General features: G+C 51.8%; 1 protein-coding gene across 1 annotated transcript in view; it reads left to right on the top strand.

Annotated features, from left to right (window-relative positions):
• The first annotated feature begins 1,661 nt into the window (after nt 1-1,661).
• SMAD6 (SMAD family member 6) overlaps nt 1,662-20,380 on the top strand; it is a 64,080-nt gene continuing 45,361 nt past the window's right edge. The window contains exons 1-3 of the mRNA XM_080929925.1: nt 1,662-3,430; nt 10,895-10,951; nt 15,733-15,810. Coding sequence (XP_080786051.1) covers nt 2,617-3,430; nt 10,895-10,951; nt 15,733-15,810 — 949 coding nt within the window. The 5' untranslated portion in view covers nt 1,662-2,616. The remainder of the gene's footprint in view (nt 3,431-10,894; nt 10,952-15,732; nt 15,811-20,380) is intronic.

Genomic DNA, 20,380 nt, shown 5'->3' with positions numbered 1-20,380 from the left:
CTCTTCATGTTCTAGGACCATCAACTTCTTCAGGGTTGAGACAGAAGCAGAAAGACAAATTTGTGTAGGTGGCGCTTGCCCACTTTCGATGTATACACTATTTCCTAGAATCTTGCTTCTGTAGGCAGGCATCGTCCCCAGCATTTTCAAAGGAGAAACAAAGGCCATGACAGCTACTCACATTCCCCTTGGCCAAAATAGTGAAGGGTGGGTGTGACAATCGGCCCTGCATCACTGAAGTACTTGCCTCCAGGTAAGGTTCGGGAGAAGATTCTCTATCTTTCCTGCACACACGGCTCCTTCCCCAGCGCACATCCAAACCTGGTCCCGGACTAACATACCACCTTAACGACAGCAGCTCAGAACACCGGTATCCTAAAGGGGATCACGAGTCTGCGCCCCATCCTCCCCACTCCGCCTCCTGCAGGGTGCGGCGTCAAGCCCCAGGCCAATGAGAGTAGCGGAATTTCTTTCATTGAGCTTGGGGCCCGAGCTCCTGCCCGGAAGGGGGCGTGGCACTGCGCCGGGGGTGGGGCCGCGGCGCGCCAGGCGAGGGCGGGGCCGGCCCTGCGGCTGGGCCAATCGGCGCCACGCCCGGGAGGGGGAGGGGGAACCAGGCCTTTTTTCCCCTCCGAGCCGGACCAATCCCGACTTTACAAGCTTGAACTTTTGCCACCCTCGGACTAGCAAGCACGCCCGAGGAGGTACCCCGCCGCGCCGGCTCCAGGGCAGGAGCGGCCTTAACCCTTCCCATGCCGGGGCCCCAAGTCTGTCCCCAACTTGCCCCCGCTTTCAAAGTGAAACATAGCTGGGAAAAGCACGCCCCTCCATCTACATCGTTTACGAAGGGGCAAAAAGTAAATCTACGAAGGGAGAAGGAAGCGCCTGGCCTTGAGAGGAGCCCAGGAAGTCAGGCAGCCAGGCGAGAGAGCCCAAGCGACCGAGAGGAGCCATCCAAGAGCACTCCCGTCTCTACTCCACCCTAAGTCCCCACCTCGGGCTATCCTGGAGCTCCCTTGTCCCTCGTCCCCTTGTGTAGCCTAGGCGGAGCGACCCCTACTTCTGGGAGCCTTCATGGGTTACGGAAGAAACCCGCTATCCCAACTTCTCCGGCTCCCCCTCCCCAGAGACGCAGGGCAGGAAGGCGCGCACACACGCCCATTTTTATTAGCCCGCGCTGAGGCTGGGGGTTTGGACTGACTCTAAAGTGCAATGCGCGTTTGCACGTTTGGGCACTAGCCAGAGAGAGGCAAAGGGCCGCGTTGGAGTACGGGTCGCGGTGGGTTCACCCAGCAGAGCTTGGTAGCAGGGTGTGAGTGTTTGTTAGCGCGTGTGCGGAACCGCTGGTATCCGTGCCCAAGGCGCGACGTGAGCTCGGGAGGGAGTCGCGGGCACTGTCAGCCTCGGGGCGGGGGTGCTGGGGCGGGCGAGGGGCGGGGGCCCGGGTTCGGCCCGCCCCGGGAACCAGCCCCCTTGGAGCCTCGGGCTCGGCAATGGGACGTGTTCTCCTTTAAGAGTTAAGAAACTTGAAACCTTGTTTGCGCAACAATCAGCGCCGCGGAGCCGCCAAAGTGTCTAGACTGGCATATGATGGGAGGCAGCCAATGACTCCGCGGCGCTCCTCCGGGGGCCCTCAGTGCGCGTTTGAGGAGAACAAAAAAGAGAGAGAGCTCCGAGCGGGGGAGCGAGCGAGGGAGCTGAGCCCAGAGAAAGAGCTGCCGGGTGCTGCCTCGCCAAACCTCGCTGGGACCGCGGGGCCACCAGGAGGCACTTTGGTGAAGGGGGGAGGGGGGCGACCTCGGCAGCCGCGGCGCCCGAAGCGACCCTGCGCAGCGTGGGGTGGGCTGCGACCTCTGCCTCGGTGGATTGCATTTTTAATTAAGGATTTCTAGCAGCTCTTTGGGATTTTTTTTTTTTTTACGGCTTTTCACTAATGTGTTGACACCGCGTTCAGGAGAGACTTGCCCCAAGTGCACCGAGCACCCGGGACCTAAGACGGAATTGCTTTTCGTGCGTGCAAATCGAAGCATTTTGAGTTTTGTTTGGGACCTTTTCCTTGCTTTGCTTTTATTTTTTATTTTTAATTTTTATTTTGTTGCAGGGATCTGGGAGTTATCCACAAGCTTTAGTTTCGGATCCTGCAGGGAAAGCCCATGTAGCATAGCGCTTGGCTTTTGAAGGCAGAGCTGTGCAGACACATTTGGGGGTACGACGCAAGCGCTTTGTGCTCCTTTACCAACCACGCAACTTTTGAAGGCTCGCCAGTCCATGCAGGGTGTCTCTAGCATCGTTTCGCTGGTGGCTTCCCTAAGGCTCCAGGGCAGCTGGAGTTGAGCAGTCCCGGACCATCGCGATCCATGTAGCCCGCTGGTCCCTCGCGGACTGCGGCTCAGCGCGCGCGTGTTCCCGGCCCGGCCCGGCCCGGCGCGAGCTCCCTCATGTTGCAGCCCTGCGGTGCCCCTTCGACGACAGGCTGTGCGCGGTCTGCACAGCGCCCCGCGGCAGAGCTTCATGTGGGGCTGCGGCCCGCGCAACCGGCGCCTCGTTGAGGGAACGGACCCCCGGTAACCGGAGACCGCCTCCCCTCCCACCACCCCAGGCGCCAAAGGGTATCGTATGTTCAGGTCTAAACGTTCGGGGCTGGTGCGGCGACTTTGGCGAAGTCGTGTGGTCCCAGATCGGGAGGAAGGCAGCGGCGGCGGCGGCGGTGGCGACGAGGATGGGAGCCTGGGCAGCCGAGCTGAGCCTGCCCCGTGGGCACGAGAGGGCTGCGGCCGCTCCGAAGTCCGCTCGGTAGCCCCGCGGCGGCCCCGGGACGCGGTGGGACCGCGAGGCGCTCCGATCGCGGGCAGGCGCCGGCGCACTGGGGGCCCCCCGAGGCCCGTGTCGGAGCCGGGGGCCGGAGCTGGGGGCTCCCCGCTGGATGTGGCGGAGCCTGGAGGCCCCGGCTGGCTGCCTGAGAGTGACTGCGAGACGGTGACCTGCTGTCTCTTCTCCGAGCGGGACGCTGCAGGCGCGCCCCGGGACTCTGGCGATTCCCTAGCCAGGCAGTCCCCGGAGCCGGAGGAGGGCGGCGGGCCTCGGAGTCGCGAAGCCCGCTCGCGGCTGCTGCTTCTGGAGCAGGAGCTCAAGACCGTCACGTACTCGCTGCTCAAGCGGCTCAAGGAGCGTTCGCTGGACACGCTGTTGGAGGCTGTGGAGTCTCGAGGCGGCGTGCCGGGCGGCTGCGTGCTGGTGCCGCGCGCCGACCTCCGTCTGGGCGGCCAGCCCGCGCCACCGCAGCTGCTGCTCGGCCGCCTCTTCCGCTGGCCAGACCTGCAGCACGCAGTGGAGCTGAAACCCCTGTGCGGCTGCCACAGCTTTGCCGCCGCCGCCGACGGGCCCACGGTGTGTTGCAACCCTTACCACTTCAGCCGGCTCTGCGGGCCAGGTGAGCGCGCGCAGGGTCGCCTTGACCTCCGACTATACCCTTCTGGCCCCTTTCTACGGCCACTCTTTGTTGGATAATCCGGTACTGGGAACCTGCAGGAGACTGGGGGAAAGTTGAGGGGTAGATGTCTGCAATTTCAAATGGTAACTTTATTTTATGGCGCCAGCAAAGTTAGAAAGGGACCCGTTCAGGTTTCCATATGCAGGCTCTGGGATTTAATGTAGCTTTGTAAAGCGGGATAGTAAACCGCGGAGAGGCCAAAGGAGTAAGTGCCACCTCTCCTTTGGGGATTCACCTCAGTCCATACCCAGCTTCTAGCATCTGTACGCCCGTCCTATACCCCCATCTGTTCTTCCCCACCCAGAAACGTGTGGCCGTGAAGTTGTCTGTAGGGAAATCATGAGTAGCATCAAAAATATTTGCAAAATGACTGACGTCCCTTTTTATGGTTGGAGTCCAGACTGCAGGGCAATCCCTCTTGTTTGCAACATCCTTTGGGATGGCATGCCAGGCTCCTCTATCATCACGGCTCTTAATTCTGGCCTTTAGCTTACCTCCGAGGGACCTGAGGCATCTGGGAGTCAGAGGCTGCTAGTTCTTTTGTTACCCTGAGAACTGGCCCCTTTGTTCTCCTGGGATCTTCTGCACACACCCTACCTTAGCCTTGCTTAGGCAGGCTCAGGTGCAGGACCAGAGGTGAGGACAAATGAAAGCCCCCCCTCCCCACACACTCATTTTCTGTTCCACCAGGAACACTCGATATAGGTGTAGGTAAATACATCCAAGGGCTTTGCATTTACAGGGAAAAAATGGAGCAGTAGTTACAGGTTATTGGCTCTAGTCAGCTCTCTTCTCACTCAGTGTGGACCTGCAGCTTAGAAAGCTTGACTTCTCCCCTGTATAGATGAGGGCCTAGTGGCGTGAAAAGAAAGGAAGTTTCTCTTCCATCATTGTGGCTTCTGATGTGCTTCCTTCATGGTCCTTCCAGGCTCAGTGTAGAGACTTTGGGTAGTCTTTGGCCTGTGCCCATGCTCACTTTCTGTGCCCGGAGGCTCACTGACAGCTTCCCCTGAAGGATACTGTCTGCTCTCTCTGTCTCTGGGGAGGATTCTTTTCCTGGTTGTATTGCCTCCCCTTGTATTTTTGTTTTCTAGTGGAAGGTAGATGATGGGGCCCACTACTCTCTTCCAATAAGGCCCTGTGAGATTTCTTTTTCTGTCACCAAGTCACAGTACCAATAGGTTTGTTAAGCATTACTCTGTACCAGGCACTCTGTGTGTGGTGGGGAGGGAACATAGTTGATCCACGCTGTCAAGAAATCTTACTCGGAGGTGGGAAGAAGTGGGGAGGTAAGGGGGTGGGATTAGGTCAGTGGTCTGAGCCACCAGGAGGGCTATGGGTGTGCATGTAACTGGATCACCTCTGGGAGTGCCCTGCCTTTAACCTGGAGCAGCTTCAGAGGAGGGGGTGGGCCTAAAGAGAGCTTGCTCAGGTGGGTGGACCGGAAAAGGAGGGGTGAAAAGCTGGAGGCTTTAGGGCCCACTCAGTTCTTCTCTTTGCCCTTCGAATTGGCCCAGCTTAACCAGGGGGAAGTTGAGGGAGTCCTAGGCTCAGTGACCTTGAACGTGTGTGTATGTGTAGGAAGGCTCTAAGGAAACGTGTTCAACTGAGCTGAGCATTGGGACTTAATTCCCTGCCTCCTCCTTAAAGCACTTCCCCATTGGGAGGGGGCCACACAGCTTGCTTTTGTTCCCTGCTACTGCAAGCTGCAAACCTAGGAAGACCTAGTCAGCCAGATGGGGGCATCTCTGACGACCGTGTTTGTGGGAAAGAAGCAGGTTTCCAGTGTGCCTGGTTGAGCCTCTCGCCTTGCCTGGGACTGAGGACCGGGGAAGCCCTTTGCTGCCCACCCCGCCCCTGGGGCTGGCCGCCAGCCTGGCTCCTAGAAATGGGCGGGCACATAGCTGGGGTTCAGCCGAGCGCGTCCTGATAAGGAGACCGCTCCTCCCAACTTTGCAGCTCAGGGAAGGAGGCAGAGACATGGGGCGGGCAGACAGACAGACAGACAGACCGACTGACTGACTGGGCATACCACTAGAGTAAAGTGCACGGAAACACCCAGCACCAGTCATTCGTGCCTGGCCTCCACCCTCAAGGATGCCCAGTGTCAAGACATGTGGGAAGTGTGGTCGGTCCCCTTCTGAGCATGGCAAGTTGATGGCTTTGGCCTCCTCCCATCTGTAAAGTTCTGGGTTGGCTGAGGTGAAGAGGTAATGGGCAGATTACACGTTCCTTGGGCTTTGTCTCTGAAACTGGTGTTATGCACAGGGGCCTCATCCAGAGTATCAGCGCATGATATAGGGGCCTCTGGGAGTTACCTTTCCCTGGGCCTTTCTGTTTAGGACTAAAGGCTGCGCTGTGTTTGGTGACTGCCTATGTGGACGGAAATGTGGAGAAATACTTTAATCACAGCTCTGACCTGTTTATAGAGTTCCTTTCTCCTGCAAGTATCCATTAACTCTGGAATGAATCTCCTGCTCTTTGCTTCCCTACTTTTTTTTTTCTGTAATTATATTCAGTAAATTACTATTATCCAAATTGTGCCCGGGAAAGAGAGAGCGAGAACTTCTAAAGGGCTGGAGGAGGCTGCCTTAGGAAAACACAGGGTTCCCAGGCCAGGCCTGGAGGAATTAGAATGGGCTAGAAAGTTTTTCCTTTTATTTGGCCGGCATTATCCCTTTGAAATAAGATCAATTTCAAGTTGGGCTTCCCAGCCCACCCCGCCCCCTCGCGGCCCCTTGGCCTGCCTGTCCGCTCCCCACTCGCTCCTCTCTTGGAGGTGAGGAAGCTGTGATAATGCCCAGTTTGCCTCTTGCTGGCGCCAGCCGGCTGCACTGTTTATCTGGCTGCTGGGGGAATCTGGGCAGTTAGGCTCCTTCAGCCTTAAAGCGCCAGGAGCTCCTTTTCTGTCCTCTGATTCCTGGGGCTTGAAATCAGGACCCTAGGTTCTGAAGGAGGCTCCTCTCCACCACCTGCTGGGCTGACAACGCCTGGGAGAAAGGAAGGTCGGAGATCCAGGCAAGCATGAGGGTCTTGTCCTACAGCAGAGAGCTGCCCTCCACAGATGGGTGGATAGTGTCAAATGGAAACTCCCGCCAGGCCCAGAGAGAGGCTGTGAACTTTTTTCTGGCCTAAAATGAAGGTCTAGATCCCAGAAGGCCAAGTAGCCTCTGAGGGTTGACCAGAGGGTGGCTGGGCTGGGTAGGCCTGGCCTGACTCCTGATGCTCTAGGCTCCTGGTTAACTACTCAGCTTCTAGAGGAAGTTAGGGGAGATCCTAATAGTCTTGCCTGGGGCTGGAGGTCTGAGGGGCTTGGAGTTCCTGAAGTCTTCTTTTTCTCTTGACCATGCCCAGTTCTCTCAGAGGAATCTGCGGAGACCGGGAAGTGTTCTGTTAGAGTTTAGAACGTGCAAATAATTTCCAAATCTATATCGATCTTAAGAAGTAGAACATCTTCTAGACCAGTGGACAAGGAGCTAGAGGTCAACGAGATTCTCTTCTGATCCTGTGTCTTAACTATGGAGGGCTCACCTCCCTGCCAGAGTTGTGTCCTGTGTCTTCATTCTCCTGAATCCTGGGTTGCGTGGGAGGGGGTGGGAGCCACAGGTAAGAATTACTGGTATTGTTCACAGCACGTCATTCATAACAGCAAAATGTGGAACCAACCCAAATGTCCATTAGCTGATGAATGGATGAACAAAGCCTGATGGAGCCACACAATGGAATATCATCCAGCCATAAAAAAGGGTGAAGTGCTCACACTTGCCAATGGCGTGGATGAACCCGCGCTGTGCTGAGTGAAAGAAGCAGGCACAAAGGGCCTGGATGGTTCCACGTACACAAAACATTCTGAGTAGGCAGATCCATAGAGACAAAAAGTAGATTAGTGGTTGCCTAGGGTTTGGGTTGGAATATAGGAAGTGACTGTTAATAGGGATAGGGTTTCTTCTTGTGGTGATGAAAATCTCCTATAATTAGATCATGGTGATGGTCACACAACTCTTCAAATGCACCCCAAACCACTAAATTGTATACTTTAAAAGGGTGGATCGTGTGACCTTTGAGTTTATATCTTCTATATCTCCACCTTTTTTCTTTTGTTTCTTTTTTTTTTTCTTTTTTGGATTTTTGTTTTGTTTAGAGAACATTTCTCTGTGTAGCCCTGGCTGTCAGGAACACACTCTGTAGATCAGGCTGGTCTTAAACTCACAGAGGTACCAGGGATGGCCAGGGATATCCTCTGGAGTGATTTGTCACCTTCCTGCTTTCCTTTTCTTTTTTTTAAATAAAGAAAAAGATTACCTAGTGTTGGTGTCCAACAGCAACAAGGTAATCCATGCACAGCTCTGGCTGGGCAGGTCCTTTCCTGGTAGGATGTCAGGTGTCCCATCCATAAAAAGGAGTTGAGAGCATTTGTAGGTGGGGCATGCCTGCAATTCCAGTGTTTAGGAAGCAGAGACACAGGGATACTTTTGAGGCTAGCCTGTGCTATTGCATTGAGACCCAGTGAATTAGTGAAGCCCAAGTCTCTTTGAATTGGATGTGCTAGAGTTTTGTATTATGGACTGCTAACTAGAAACCTTACTCTTTCCAGAAGGTTCTGTGGTTAGATGGAAGTCCCTCCTGGACGCTTAGCTGTCTTTCATTGTCTGTAGGTCTGCGATTTTGGCTTATTGGTTTTCTTTCTGTCTCTCAATGTTAGGAACTCTACCTCAGTTGTGATTGTAGCAGTGGGTGCTTCCTTAGGGCAGACAAGGTGAGCACTTTCTTTCCTCTGCTTTTTTTGCTTTCAGGTAAAATCCTTGTAAGAGGTACTAGGGATGGCCAGGGATGTGCCTGTAATGTGTTCAGGAGGTGGAGCCAGGAGGGTCAGTAGTTCAGGGTCATTCCTGGTTGTATGTTGAATTCAGGTCCAGCCTGGGATGTGAGACAAAACGGGAGGGGGGGGTGTTGGATGGGGAAGGCTGGGATGGTGACAGTTACTTGCCACACTTCAGCTACTCCCTCTGTTTCGGGAGACAGCTGTGGGGGCAGACATCTAACCATGCCCTGTGTTTCAGGGGTTGTAAAAAAAGAAGGGGTGCACAGCAAACAGACTCTAGGTTTCCCTGGGAGTCATTTCCATTCACCAGGCCTCAGACTCACTCTTCGTGGTGGGAACCAGGCTCAGTCTTTTCTCTCTGAGAGCCCCATGCCTTTCCATGCCTGGCAGCTGGACCTCTCTGAGGTCTCACCGCTGGGCTCAGGATGAGTGAATGCAAGTGAAGTATATCTTTTACTGAAATGCATAGTCTTCCTCCCCGTGTGTTAAAGTCACTGACTGTTCCTTTTGGCTCTCAGATTCTTTTTTCCCCACGCGTGTCCTGGCCTGGAAACACTGAGCCAGCACTGGGTGGAAAGGGACCCTTGGTTCTCGGTCCTCTGGAACAGTGATGCTGAAGTTAGACTTGCGCACAAATCTCAGCTCTGCCTAGGTTGTCTGGGTGTCAGGAGCTAGGCAGTTCCCTCTTAAAGCAAAATAGGACCATGGATGCCACCTTAGATATTTATTTTGTTCTCTGAGAAGAGATCAAATTGAAACTGGTGTCTGATGAACATGATTAACCATCATGTACTTGAGGTCTGTAAGAATCAGAGAGGACCGTGGTTAAGAGCGCTGGTTGCTGTTCTAGAGGACCTGAGTTCAATTCCCAGCAACCACATGGCCACTTAGGACTGTAACTCCAGTTCCAGCAGATCTGACATCTTCATATAGGCATACTTGCAGGCAAAACACCAATGCCATAAAATAAGAATAAATCTATTTTAAAAATTCTGGAGTCAGGTAATTCCAGCACTTGAGAGGCAGAGGCAGAGTTCAAAGCCAGCCATGTCTACAGAACAAGTACTGGGACAGCCAAGACTGCAGAGAAAACCTGTCTCCAAAAAAAAAAAAAAAAAAAAAAAAAAAATAGAGACAATACATAAAGCGGAAATGTCTGGCACCAAGTGAATGTCTAATCTCTTCAGTGGCATTGTCCTATCTGACCTCTATCCTTTGACCCATGTCCAGAGAGTCCCTGCTTGACTTTGAGGAAGCCACTTCTGAATGCAGAGGACAGGGTTGGCAGGAGAGGGAAGCCTCCTTTGGGTGTATGGAGCATACTAACTAATGCTCCTGTAACTTAATGGTGCCCTATTATAATTGTGAAAACACTTATTACTCCTGTGTCATTCCTGATAGCCACCTAATAATAGTTATTACTCCTTTATTACTGTGGAGTTTGCTTTAGCTTGCCATCTGATGGGGTTTGGTTTCATTTACAGAAAATGGAGGGTCATTTCATTCACCCAGATTGTTACTTAGTTTAGCAAATTGTTACTTCCCTGGCAAAGCTAGAGCCTAAGAAATTCCTCAGAAGGCAAAGTATATGTTTTGAAGGAGGAGTATTTTAGGCAAACAGGCAGCCCAAAGGCAAACACCATAGACAACCAGGAATCAGAGTCTGAGCTAGAAGGCTAGGACCCAGTCCTGGCCTTTCTTTACAAAACTGAGACCAGAGACTGGAAGAAACTGGCCTCCGCCATCATTCCCATACCAGAAATGGTGGTTCTAATGTAGGTTAAAATAATTTCTAGAAATTTTACTATTATCGTTATGCATGCAGTGAGGGTGCACACATGGCGTGAGACATGTGAAGGTCAGAGGACAACTCCAGACTGTCTGTTCTCCCCTTCCACTATGTGAGTTCTGGGGATCAAACTCAGGTCCTTAATCTGGGCAGCAAGCTTTTCTACATGCTAAGCCATCTCACCAGCCCCTGCTCTGCCTCCCCCGCCAGTCTCCAACCACATTTCCATGTGTGTGCCTTCTGAACTCTGGTTTGACTTGTCCGGCTGTGCAAAGGAACATCGAGGAAGCCCTCATTCAGTTTTTATTTCACACAGGCAACATGAAATTTCAGTTGAGGCTGTATGCCGTTTAGCCCAGACGCAAACAGAGCTGAGCCTCCTGTATGTTATCTGGCAGCCTGTGAGCCCCGACTTCTGCACCACTGTTTTTCCTAGTTGAAATGATAATAAAGGTGCTGTTTACGGGAGTGTGACCAGGAGCTGTGCTAAGCATTTCGAATACACTATCTTTTGCCCTTCTGGCAAAACCAAGAAGAGGTCTATGATTATCACCCCTGCTTTTTTTTTTTTTTTTTTTTTTTTAAGTTGAGGAAATTGACCTGGAGAGGTGAGGGAACTGGAGCTCACAAAGCGTATGTGTCACAAGCAGGGACTGAGCCCCAGGCTGCCTGTGCCCTTAGGTTTGGGCAGCAGAGGTAGTGGGAGACATGGAAGACTTCCTGGGGTATGAGGAAGCTATCAGCTAGAAGCACATGGGACATTAGGTTTGACATGCTGTTTTCTATCTTCTAGAATCACCGCCACCCCCCTATTCTCGGCTGTCTCCTCCTGACCAGTACAAGCCACTGGGTAAGTGTGCCCTCCCCTGGAGGGGGTGGGCTGATTTGGGTGCTTTCAAACAGGGTGAAGTTTTTACAAACACTCCCACAGTCTCTCTCTAAATTCCGGGCTCCTCGTTAACCTCTCTGTGACCTTTAGACAGGGGCCTGCAAGAGATGAATGGGTTCTGACTTAAGCTGTTCTTTGGAGGTGGGTTGGAATTTCTGGGTCTCTTTTCCTTTCTTCCTTCCCCAGCCTTGGGTTACTGTCTACCAGTGTGTTCGCTGAGGATATGACAGGCGTACAGGGTATAGGGTCTTTGTTAAACTCTACCTGTCCTTGTCCCCCACCTGGACAGGTGGAAAGAAGGCTAGCTGTCTCTGAGGGAGGTTAGTGGAGAGGGGCACCATCCCAGACATGTTCTGTGCTATGGCAAGCTGTCTTTTCTGTACACCTTGGGGGCTAAGTGTCAGCTCTTGTTCTGGGGTTTTAAAAGGAGGTGAGGGGCTGGATAGATGGCTCATGGGTTGAGAGCGCTTGCTGCTCATCCAAGAGGATCTGGGTTCAGCTCCCAGCACCTACATCAGGTATCAGGTGGTTCCCAACTGCCTGCCATTCCAGCTCCATAGACTCCAGTGCCCTCTTCTGGCCTCCAAGGGTACTTGCAAGCATATAATTGACATGCGAACACTCAGGTGCACACACACTTATACACAACTAACTAACTAACTAACTAACTAACTAACTAACTAACTAACTGTTTATACACAGAGATGCCCTTGGGCCCTGGGCTCTCCTCTGTGGATTTAGAGCTGTCTTGTGGTCTGTGGGGTTCCAGTAACAGGTGAACCAGCCTTAAGAGTTCCAACACTGCAACTCTGTGATCAGTAGTTTATGTCCAGGCCTCCAAAGTGCATTGGCATGGTGTTGGTGCTAGAACATTCCCAAGTGACCACAAAGAATAAGTTTGTACTGTTTGTGGTAGAAGCTTCCACTCTTGGGTGTGTGAGCTCTAGCTAGAAGGTCACTTCCCTGGGTCATGGACTCATGTAGTTACCCCAAGTTTCTTCTAGCCCTTCATCTCCAGTGAAGTCAGAGATACAGTCACCCCAGAGTTGCTTGAGGAGTTTGATTTGTGGAAAATAGAGCAAAGGCTGACCCTCCTGGTTGTGGGAGGCCGTAGCTGAGCAGTGATGTTTGTTCCAGCTGTGAGCCCTGGGCCCAGGGAGCTTTGTTTACTTATCTGGGAACTAGAGAGGTCATGGTCTTATGGTAGATGAGGGGAAGCCAGCTGAGCGAGGAGAGGAACTCCCTAGCTGAGGAGCTGCAGGGCTGAGATACTAACCTAGGGTAGCCACATCTCAGGCCATGGCTTCGCCATCTTCCTTCCTCAGGCCAGCCTTGGCATCTCCTGCGTCCTTTAAAGAATGCCTTGCTCCATTAGAGAAAGAAAAACTCAACTTCACAACCAGGGGTAGGCTCCTTGCTGGAGAAACTGTCAGATCAGCCTGAGGAAAAGCAGAAAAGCTCTAAAAAGAACCCATGCTTGGTGGCACACACCTTTAATCCCAGCACTCAAGAGGCAAAGGCAGGCAGCTCTTTGATAGAGGGAGTTCCAGGACAGCCAGGGCTATACAGAGGATCCCTGTCTGAAACAACAACAAAAACCCAAAGAACAAAACAAAAACACATGCTAACAGGTGTCACATTACTTCAGAGTGAGCCCTAGAAAGCAAAGATGACTGTTGCTTGGGCTCATAGAACTTTATGTTAGCATAAGAGCTAAGAATGGCTTTGACTGACTGAATTGAACCGAACTGATTGATTCTGACAGGATCTTATGTAGTCTAGTCAGCTTCCCTCCAAACTTTCTGTCCTCTTGCCTCGGCTCCTCCTGCTTGCTGGAATTACAGATGTGCATCACTGTGGCCAGCTTTGTTTTTATTTTTTAAATGATGTGGGAAAAATAGGAGTTTTACAAGAATACTCCCTCAAATATGAGCGGCCACAAGATGTTGGCGGTGGGAAGGCCATGCTCCTCCACGCTGACCACTGCTACTCCATCATGCTACTGTGCAGAGCTGAGTAAGGAGGGCAGGTTGTGAGGCTCTCATGGTGGAGGTTGCTCACTCTCTATGGAAAAGGGTGGTGACCCCTAATACTACCGGCTGCTCCTGGAGGTGCATCTTGAACTGGGGTTCCAGATCTCACCCAGGATCCCTCCATGGCTTCAGGTGGTGAGAGATCTTTCTATAGCAGCCACCACAGGAAGGCTGCCTTTGAGGGCCTCAGTGGAAAGTCTAGATCTGTGGGCTTGGCAAGGGTGTGACAGGTACTCAGTAGCTAGCTTCAACAGGTAGAAGCTACTTGCCTTTCCTATTCTTTCTGGAAACTTCTGGGTGCTACCCATATAGATGTAGCAGCACACATCAGGCAACTCGGAATTGTCTGGAACCCTGGCTTCAGTGTGCACGCAAATACACGGAGACACGTACTGACACGTAATTAAAAACAATACAGGTTAAAAAAATTTAAAAAGTAATAGGGCCCAACCAACCTGTGACTGGGGCTCAGTACTGGCAATATCTGACATTTTAAAGAACGTGACCAGCCATGCTTTCTGGGTATTTAATCCACTGACTTTTTGAAGGAAGCTAGAGCTGGCACACCAGATCCCAGGCATAGACCCTCTCCCTCATTGTGGTTTCCTCTCTGTGGCTCCCTCATTGACCCTCAGGAAAGCTCCAAGCATTCTGCCCTGGGGACATTAGGTATTAAATTCAAATCCAGGTGGGGAAACTAGCTTGTCAGTGAAGTGCTGGGGCAAGAACTCAATCCCCAGGTGTGGTGGCACCTGCCTGTCTCACTACCGAGGAGGCAGAGAGGAGGCAGAGAGGGACTCGCCGGCCAGCCTAACCTACTCAGTGCACTCTAGTGAGAGACCCTGCCTCAAAAAACATGGTGAGGACAAATACCCAGAGTTGACCTCTGGTTTATAGACAGGCAGACAGATAGACAGACAGACACACACACACACACAGTGTGCACCTACATATATACAAACATGCAAACATACATACATACACACAGTGCAGAATTTTAAACCTTCCACTTTAGCATTGAAGGGTTTGTTTTGAAGATTTTTTTCTTTCTTTCTAAAGATTTATTTATTTGTTTTACGTAAGTACACTGTATACTGTCATTGTCTTAAGACACACCAGAAGAGGGTGTGTCATTGTCTTAAGACACACTAGAGAAGGGCATCAGATTCTATTACAGATGGTTGTAAGCCACCGTGTGGTTGCTGGGATTTGAACTCAGGACCTCTGGAAGAGCAGTCAGTGCTCTTAACCACTCAGCCATCTCTACAGCCCATGTCTTTATTTTCAATACAGCAGATAATAGTTTTTGTGCCTTGAAATATGGTACAGTATTTAAAAAATTATTTTCCCTTTTTATTATTTACACAATTATTATATATTTTATATAATAGTTACACACACACACACACACACACACACACACACACACACGCAATCAATTTACTTCTGTGCTTCTCTTATGACATGAGACCAAGAATCAAACTCAAACTCAGCATCTGGCAAGTGGGGGGGGCAGCCAAATTGGTTACTGTTTCATCTTTACTGTGAGTTGGCTACTGTTTCATCTTTACAAGCTATGCTGTAAAAGGAAAATTTTTATGCAAAATGAAAGGGAATCTTAGCTAGCTAGAGCCTAAGCTGAAGGAATTGTTCCAGGAATCCCAGCTCCTGGTTGCTGCTGGGCCATCTGGGCCAGCTTGGCCAGATTGGGCTTGTGTTGGGTGAGCTGAAAAGCTGTGGACTTCCTGGTCCATGTTCTCAACTCCTGGACAGACCTGTCCCTTATTGGGCACAACCTCATACTGTTGGTAGCAGAGGCCTAGACCTTGGAGGGGGGGGAAATCCCAACTCTTTCCATTCCCCAGAGCAGCAGTTTGTGAACCCAGTGGGGTAGAAACAGTTCCCTTCCATCTCAGCGCACCTCAGGCAGGGGATGGCCGGTGACGCATGCCCTGTGAAGCGCTTAATTAAGCCTGCTTTTTAAAAACAGGCATGAATGCAAACTCAGCCCAGGCTTCACAAGCCAGTTTGGATGTTGGGGAGTGGGAGAGGTGAGAGAGAGAGAGCAAACGTTAATCTGAGAGCAAACACTTGGGCTTAATGAGAGGCGTGTGGGAGCAGCAGGGGTTAGTGACTTCTTGAGCTTCCCCAGATCCAGGAGGAAGGAAGGGAAGAAGGGAAGGGGGAAGGAAGCAAGAATGAACAACTTCAAGAATTTTAATGGTTGTGATTAAGTTTAGCAGCTATGAATTGTTCAGAGACTTAATTTAACCTTACCCAAACAGGCTTCAAGTTGGTGCTTGCTCAGTCCCCTGAACACGGACTGTTTCTGTGGTCCGGGTGTCTGAGGCTCCTCCATGTGTCAGGGTCACAACGGTTGGCCTGGTCTGGAGTCATCCTGAGACGGCGTTCCAGAGTGACGTCAGAAACTTGTGAACGGGTTGGAGGTGATTGCCTAAGACGTACACGAAACCCTGGGTTTGATCCCCTGCACTGCACGCCCCCAGCTTGGTGGTTCAGGCCTGTAATCTCAGCATTTAGGGGGTGAGAGCAAGAGTCAAGAGTTCAAGGCCATTGTTGGCTAGGTTTTGGAGTCAAGGTCAGCCTGGGCTACAGGAACAATTAGCTGAGAAATAAATGGTCCCCCGGGACGTGTGCATTGGTGCCTTTTGGCCAACTGAGCTCTCTTTCTTTTCGTTTCTCGAACAGATCTGTCCGATTCTACATTGTCTTACACTGAAACCGAGGCCACCAACTCCCTCATCACTGCTCCGGGTGAATTCTCAGGTTGGCATATTTCTCCTTACTCGTGGCGGTGGGCAGTACTGATGGGGACAGGTGTGGGTGCATTGGAGGAACGGTTTGATTTCTTGTGATTTTTATTTTATTTTTTTGTGCTCTTATTCATCCACTCTGTCAATGGGAAGATGGCCTCTGTGTGTGTGTGTGTGTGTGTGTGTGTGTGTGTGTGTGTGTGTGTGTTACTGGTATGATTGGAGGTAAGAAATGGCCTGTCAACCCAGTACTCAGGAGGCTGAAGCCAGAGGAGTACAAGGCCAGCTTGGGCTCCAAAGCTGTGTGGATGGGGACTTGAAGATTATAACTCGCCAGGTTTTAACCTGGTTTTCTACCATGTCTCCACTGTTTCCATGGCTTAGAAGGGTCTCTCCGTCATTGTAGCCCTTGTAATAGGCTTCTTCTCTGTAATAAGAGACCTCAAGGTAGATGGGTCTTTTTCCCTCTGAGCTCTGGGGGAGGCCATGGGTACTCAAAGGGGGTAACTTGGGCTGACTGGCAACGGAGGAGTTGGTTAAGAGCTGGTGTTTGTGCCCTGTATAAGGCAGGAAGCAGGAGAAAGGAACCCCAGCTTTGCTGTCCCCTAATTGTCTGAAATTCTCAGATGCTAGCCTTAAGACCTCTTGTCATGTGAGAGGCTGGGTATGTGGAACTGAGGCTCGAGGGCCAGGGGATTTGGGTGTGGCGGCTGGGATTGTGGCGTGGGGGTGGAGGGTAGCTAGCTGGGCCTCTGCATCTTCTGACACACCCAAGTCACACAATCAGAGTGGTGAGGCTGAGTGACCAGGGTGAACTAGGCTCCACCCCAGCGTCTTACATTGTGTCAATCCATAGGTGTAGTGACCCGTTTGTCCCTCAGAGCCAGCCACACAGCAGCCTTCATGGCCACAGGAACCTGAGCTCCCGCTGTGCAGCCCCTCTCCCATTCTGTAACAGTTCAGCATACCCTGATCACTATATTCCCAGAATTCCCCTGTCCCTTCCTGTGCTCCCATGATTCTAAGGTGACAGAGTTGGTTGCTCCCAGACACTTATCCATTCCCTAGCCTGGAGCCCTTCCCCTCCCATTTCCTGGTCTTCCTGAGATCCTGGGAAGAGACCACAGGAGCATGGTTGTTTAAAGAGATGAAGGCAGAAGGTGAGACCCTGCCTCGAGCTTGTGGCTCACATGGCACGGGAATCCAGGTCTCCTGTCTTTTCTCTGGTCCCTGGTCCTTTAATCAGGACACTTGACTCTTTCCTCTTATTTGGTACTCCCCTTCCCTTAAAAGTCCGTCCTGGTAGCTGCATGTGGTAGCCTTTAAGCCCAGCACTTGGGGCAGAGGCAGACGAACATCTGTGATACAGACTAGCCTGGTCTGTAGTTCAGCCAGCTAGAGATACATAGTGAAACTTGTCACCAAAAAAAAAAAAAAAGTTTTTTAAAAAAAAATCCAGGCAGGATGGTGGTGGCACACCCCTTTAATCTCAGCACTTGGGAAACAGAAACAGTCCAGTCTCTGAGGCCAGCCTGGTCTACAGAATGAGTTCCAGGCCAGCCAAGGGTACACAGAGAATCCCTGTCTCTGTGGGGGCAGGGTGGGCGAGCAAAGATTCCACCAGGTGATGCCAAGTTACAGCACAGACAGTTTTCTCCTCTGTCATGCAGTCATAAGCCACATGTGACTAGAACGAGGGGCTCTGATTACTTTTGAGTTTATGGTTCTGGGTCCCTGCCAGCTCTCATGGCCGTTATGTTAGGGGAATGGCCTTGGTGCCTTTGGATTGCAGGACAAATAGGTGCTTTGACATGTTTTTCTTTCCTTGTTAACTATAAAACTGGTGTGTGTGTGTGTGTGTGTGTGTGTGTGTGTGTGTGTATTTCACGGTGTGTTTGCATTTGTGAGCTTCCTTGATTCCAGAGGAGGCCCGGTGCATGGTTCCTGCTCGAAGGACTGGACCTCAAAGCACACCTGTTGCAGGAGGTCTTCCCCAAGCAGGCTCCTGAAGAAAGCGATAACCCCACACACGTGGGGACCGTAGGCTGGACTGTGCTGGGGGCTTCTGTCCAGATATCTCAGAGCCGAGTCTGGAGTACTGGGCATTGAAGAGGCCACTGTTGGTCTTGTCATGGGAAAAAAATGGCTGGGCAGTTGTGGTGCCCAACACTCAGGAGTCTGAGGCAGGTGGATTCCTGTGAATTGGAGGCCTGCCTGGTCTATAGAATGAGATTCAGGACAGCCAAGGCTACACAGAGATACCTGTCTTGAAAACCAATTGGAAAAATTAAAAAGAAAAAACAAGTCTAGTGGTTGGTGTTCTGAAAGGCTAAAAGATGTGGGAAGAAAGTTTGGGGTTTCCTGTGTGGGCGGAGGGAATGAGGTAGTGATGGGTTTTGGGCTGGGATCTAGGTGGCCGGAGTAAGCAGGTGGGAGAGTCTTGGGTCCTCCTGAGCTTTGGGCTGTATTGGTATTGGCTAGAGGGAAGACTCAAGGAGGTTCTTGGCAGGTGGGAAAGAGCCTTGGTGGATAGGAGAGTCATGACTGTGTTGTCCTGTGGGGACAGAGTGATGTCATAGGGGAGAGACCATCGAGAGATTCAAAATTGAAAAAGCCAGAAGCAGAGTTGTCAGGCTGCTTTGATCGTCAGGGCCAATAGGGTGGTTGAAGTGCTGGTGATGATGTTGGTGTCTCTCAACCCCCACTCTCAGATCACTACCGACTGTCCTTTGTCTCCTGGACTGGCCATCTAGGGGGACAGCTGCTACATTTCCCATGGTTCCCACAGGGTCCCTTCTGGAACGGTACCTGTGAGGCCCCATCAGACTGTGTTGTCTGCACTGCTCCTCTCATTGCTGAGTGATCAGCTCCAGTCCCCAGACTGCGCATGGAGGCTTGAGAGGAGTAGCTTCAGTGTCCGGAATGGGGTGGGAGCTTGCTGACACGGGGAACCTCCTGGAGACCACAGAGGCCCGCCCTCTGTTCTGTGTCCAGACGGATTGGTGCCCTTGAGGGCCTGGTCCCTCTCACGTCTAGACTGACCTGCACATAGTGACAACCACAGCCTGGTCAAGCCTCCTGTTTCTCTGTTCTCTTGTCCTGTGACTAAGGCCACATAGGGGATGGCAGGACTTAGGGATCTCTCACAGGCCCAGGCACACAAGGACACATGAGCTACAGGAAAGTGGGGGCGCCTGGTGTTCTAATGTGACTGAATGTGCTCTCTTTTGGGGGTGCACTTGGAACTCTGGTGCTGTGGTGTCCTCACTTCATTTACGAATGGGGTGCTGTCTCCTGGCTATCCAAAGTCCCCGTAGGCATCCACTCTCAGAATGGGCTTTCAGTCAGGTCCTATGCTCCACACAGGAAACTGAAGGTCAAAGGTCACAGGTGACTCCATCAAGGTCACTCAGGTGGGAGAGATAGATGTGAATCATCAACTGATCCCGCAGAACCTCACGTCCAGTGCCCTCAGTGGGATTTGGGTGAAGTCACCAGCTTCGAGTGAGAGGCTGTGGGTGCTCCTCTTTCAGAGGGCAGACTATGTTTCCAGTCACAGAAATGCAGCGGGAAGGGGGGCAGTGGACCCGAGAGACTCTCCCAGCATCCTCTCCTCTAGCCCAGAAGAAGGGCGTGCCCTGGGTGGGTGAGAGAAAGAAGAACTGTAGTCATTCGATGAGAACTCAAGGTGGCAGGCTGCTGAGCATGCAGGCCTGCCCGGTCCCATGCTGGGGCACCTGGCTGGCATCTTTACACCCCACGACTGCCATTTGGTAACTAATCAGAGCCGTGCAGATAATTGGCCAAGTGTTTATGTAGTCCAGCGTTGTCCGTATGCCATATGTGCTGCCTGTAGTGACAACTGTTGGCCCTGACTGTGTTTGCTGGCCTCAGTCTGAGGTATAGCACACCCGTCCTCAGGAGCAGGCAGTACTGCTCGTGGTGGTTGGGGTTAAGCTGGATCGAGTGTCTACCTAAGGGAGCCACACAGCCAGCACTGGTATCTGGAGTTAGTCAAGAAGTAGGTGGCCCTGTGTTTGTTTGTTCACCTGCTCTCTGTCCCGTGGCCCTTGGCTCTCAGCTGAGTGCTGTTTGCTCACATCCACAGGCACATACAGATGAGACAGTGTCACTGTCTTTCCTCGATTGCCGGGGTTACGGGTCTTGTCTAGCCCAGGCTCTGTGTCTCTGTGTCCCTAAGGGCTCTCTGTCAGCTTCAGCCAATATACCTTTGCAGCCGAGGTAAGTGGCAGGCAGAGGCTTCATCACAATTAGCTCTGGGTTCAAGTCCCTGCTCTGCCTCCTGATTAGTTGAGAGGGACCAGCTGCTTAGCCACCCTGCCCCTCGGTTTTTCTGTGTGTGGAATGGGGACAATAGTAAAATGCTCTTTAAAGAAGTCAGTAATTGAGACTCTGGCCAGCAAGGTATAGTCCTGTGTGAGGGTGTGGCTGCTAAAGATATTTGGCCGGGGATGAGACTTGTATCAGTTCTGACCTCCAGGCTTCCACATCAGGGGCTGTGGTAGGAGGCAACTGGGAGCCTCCTGTTGAGGCAGCCAGGAGTCTCAGAAGAGGGGGTACCC

The sequence above is a fragment of the Micromys minutus genome (assembly GCF_963924665.1).
Source record: "Micromys minutus genome assembly, chromosome: 16".
Lineage (NCBI taxonomy): Eukaryota > Metazoa > Chordata > Mammalia > Rodentia > Muridae > Micromys > Micromys minutus.
This window is presented reverse-complemented; position numbering and strand designations above follow the sequence as displayed.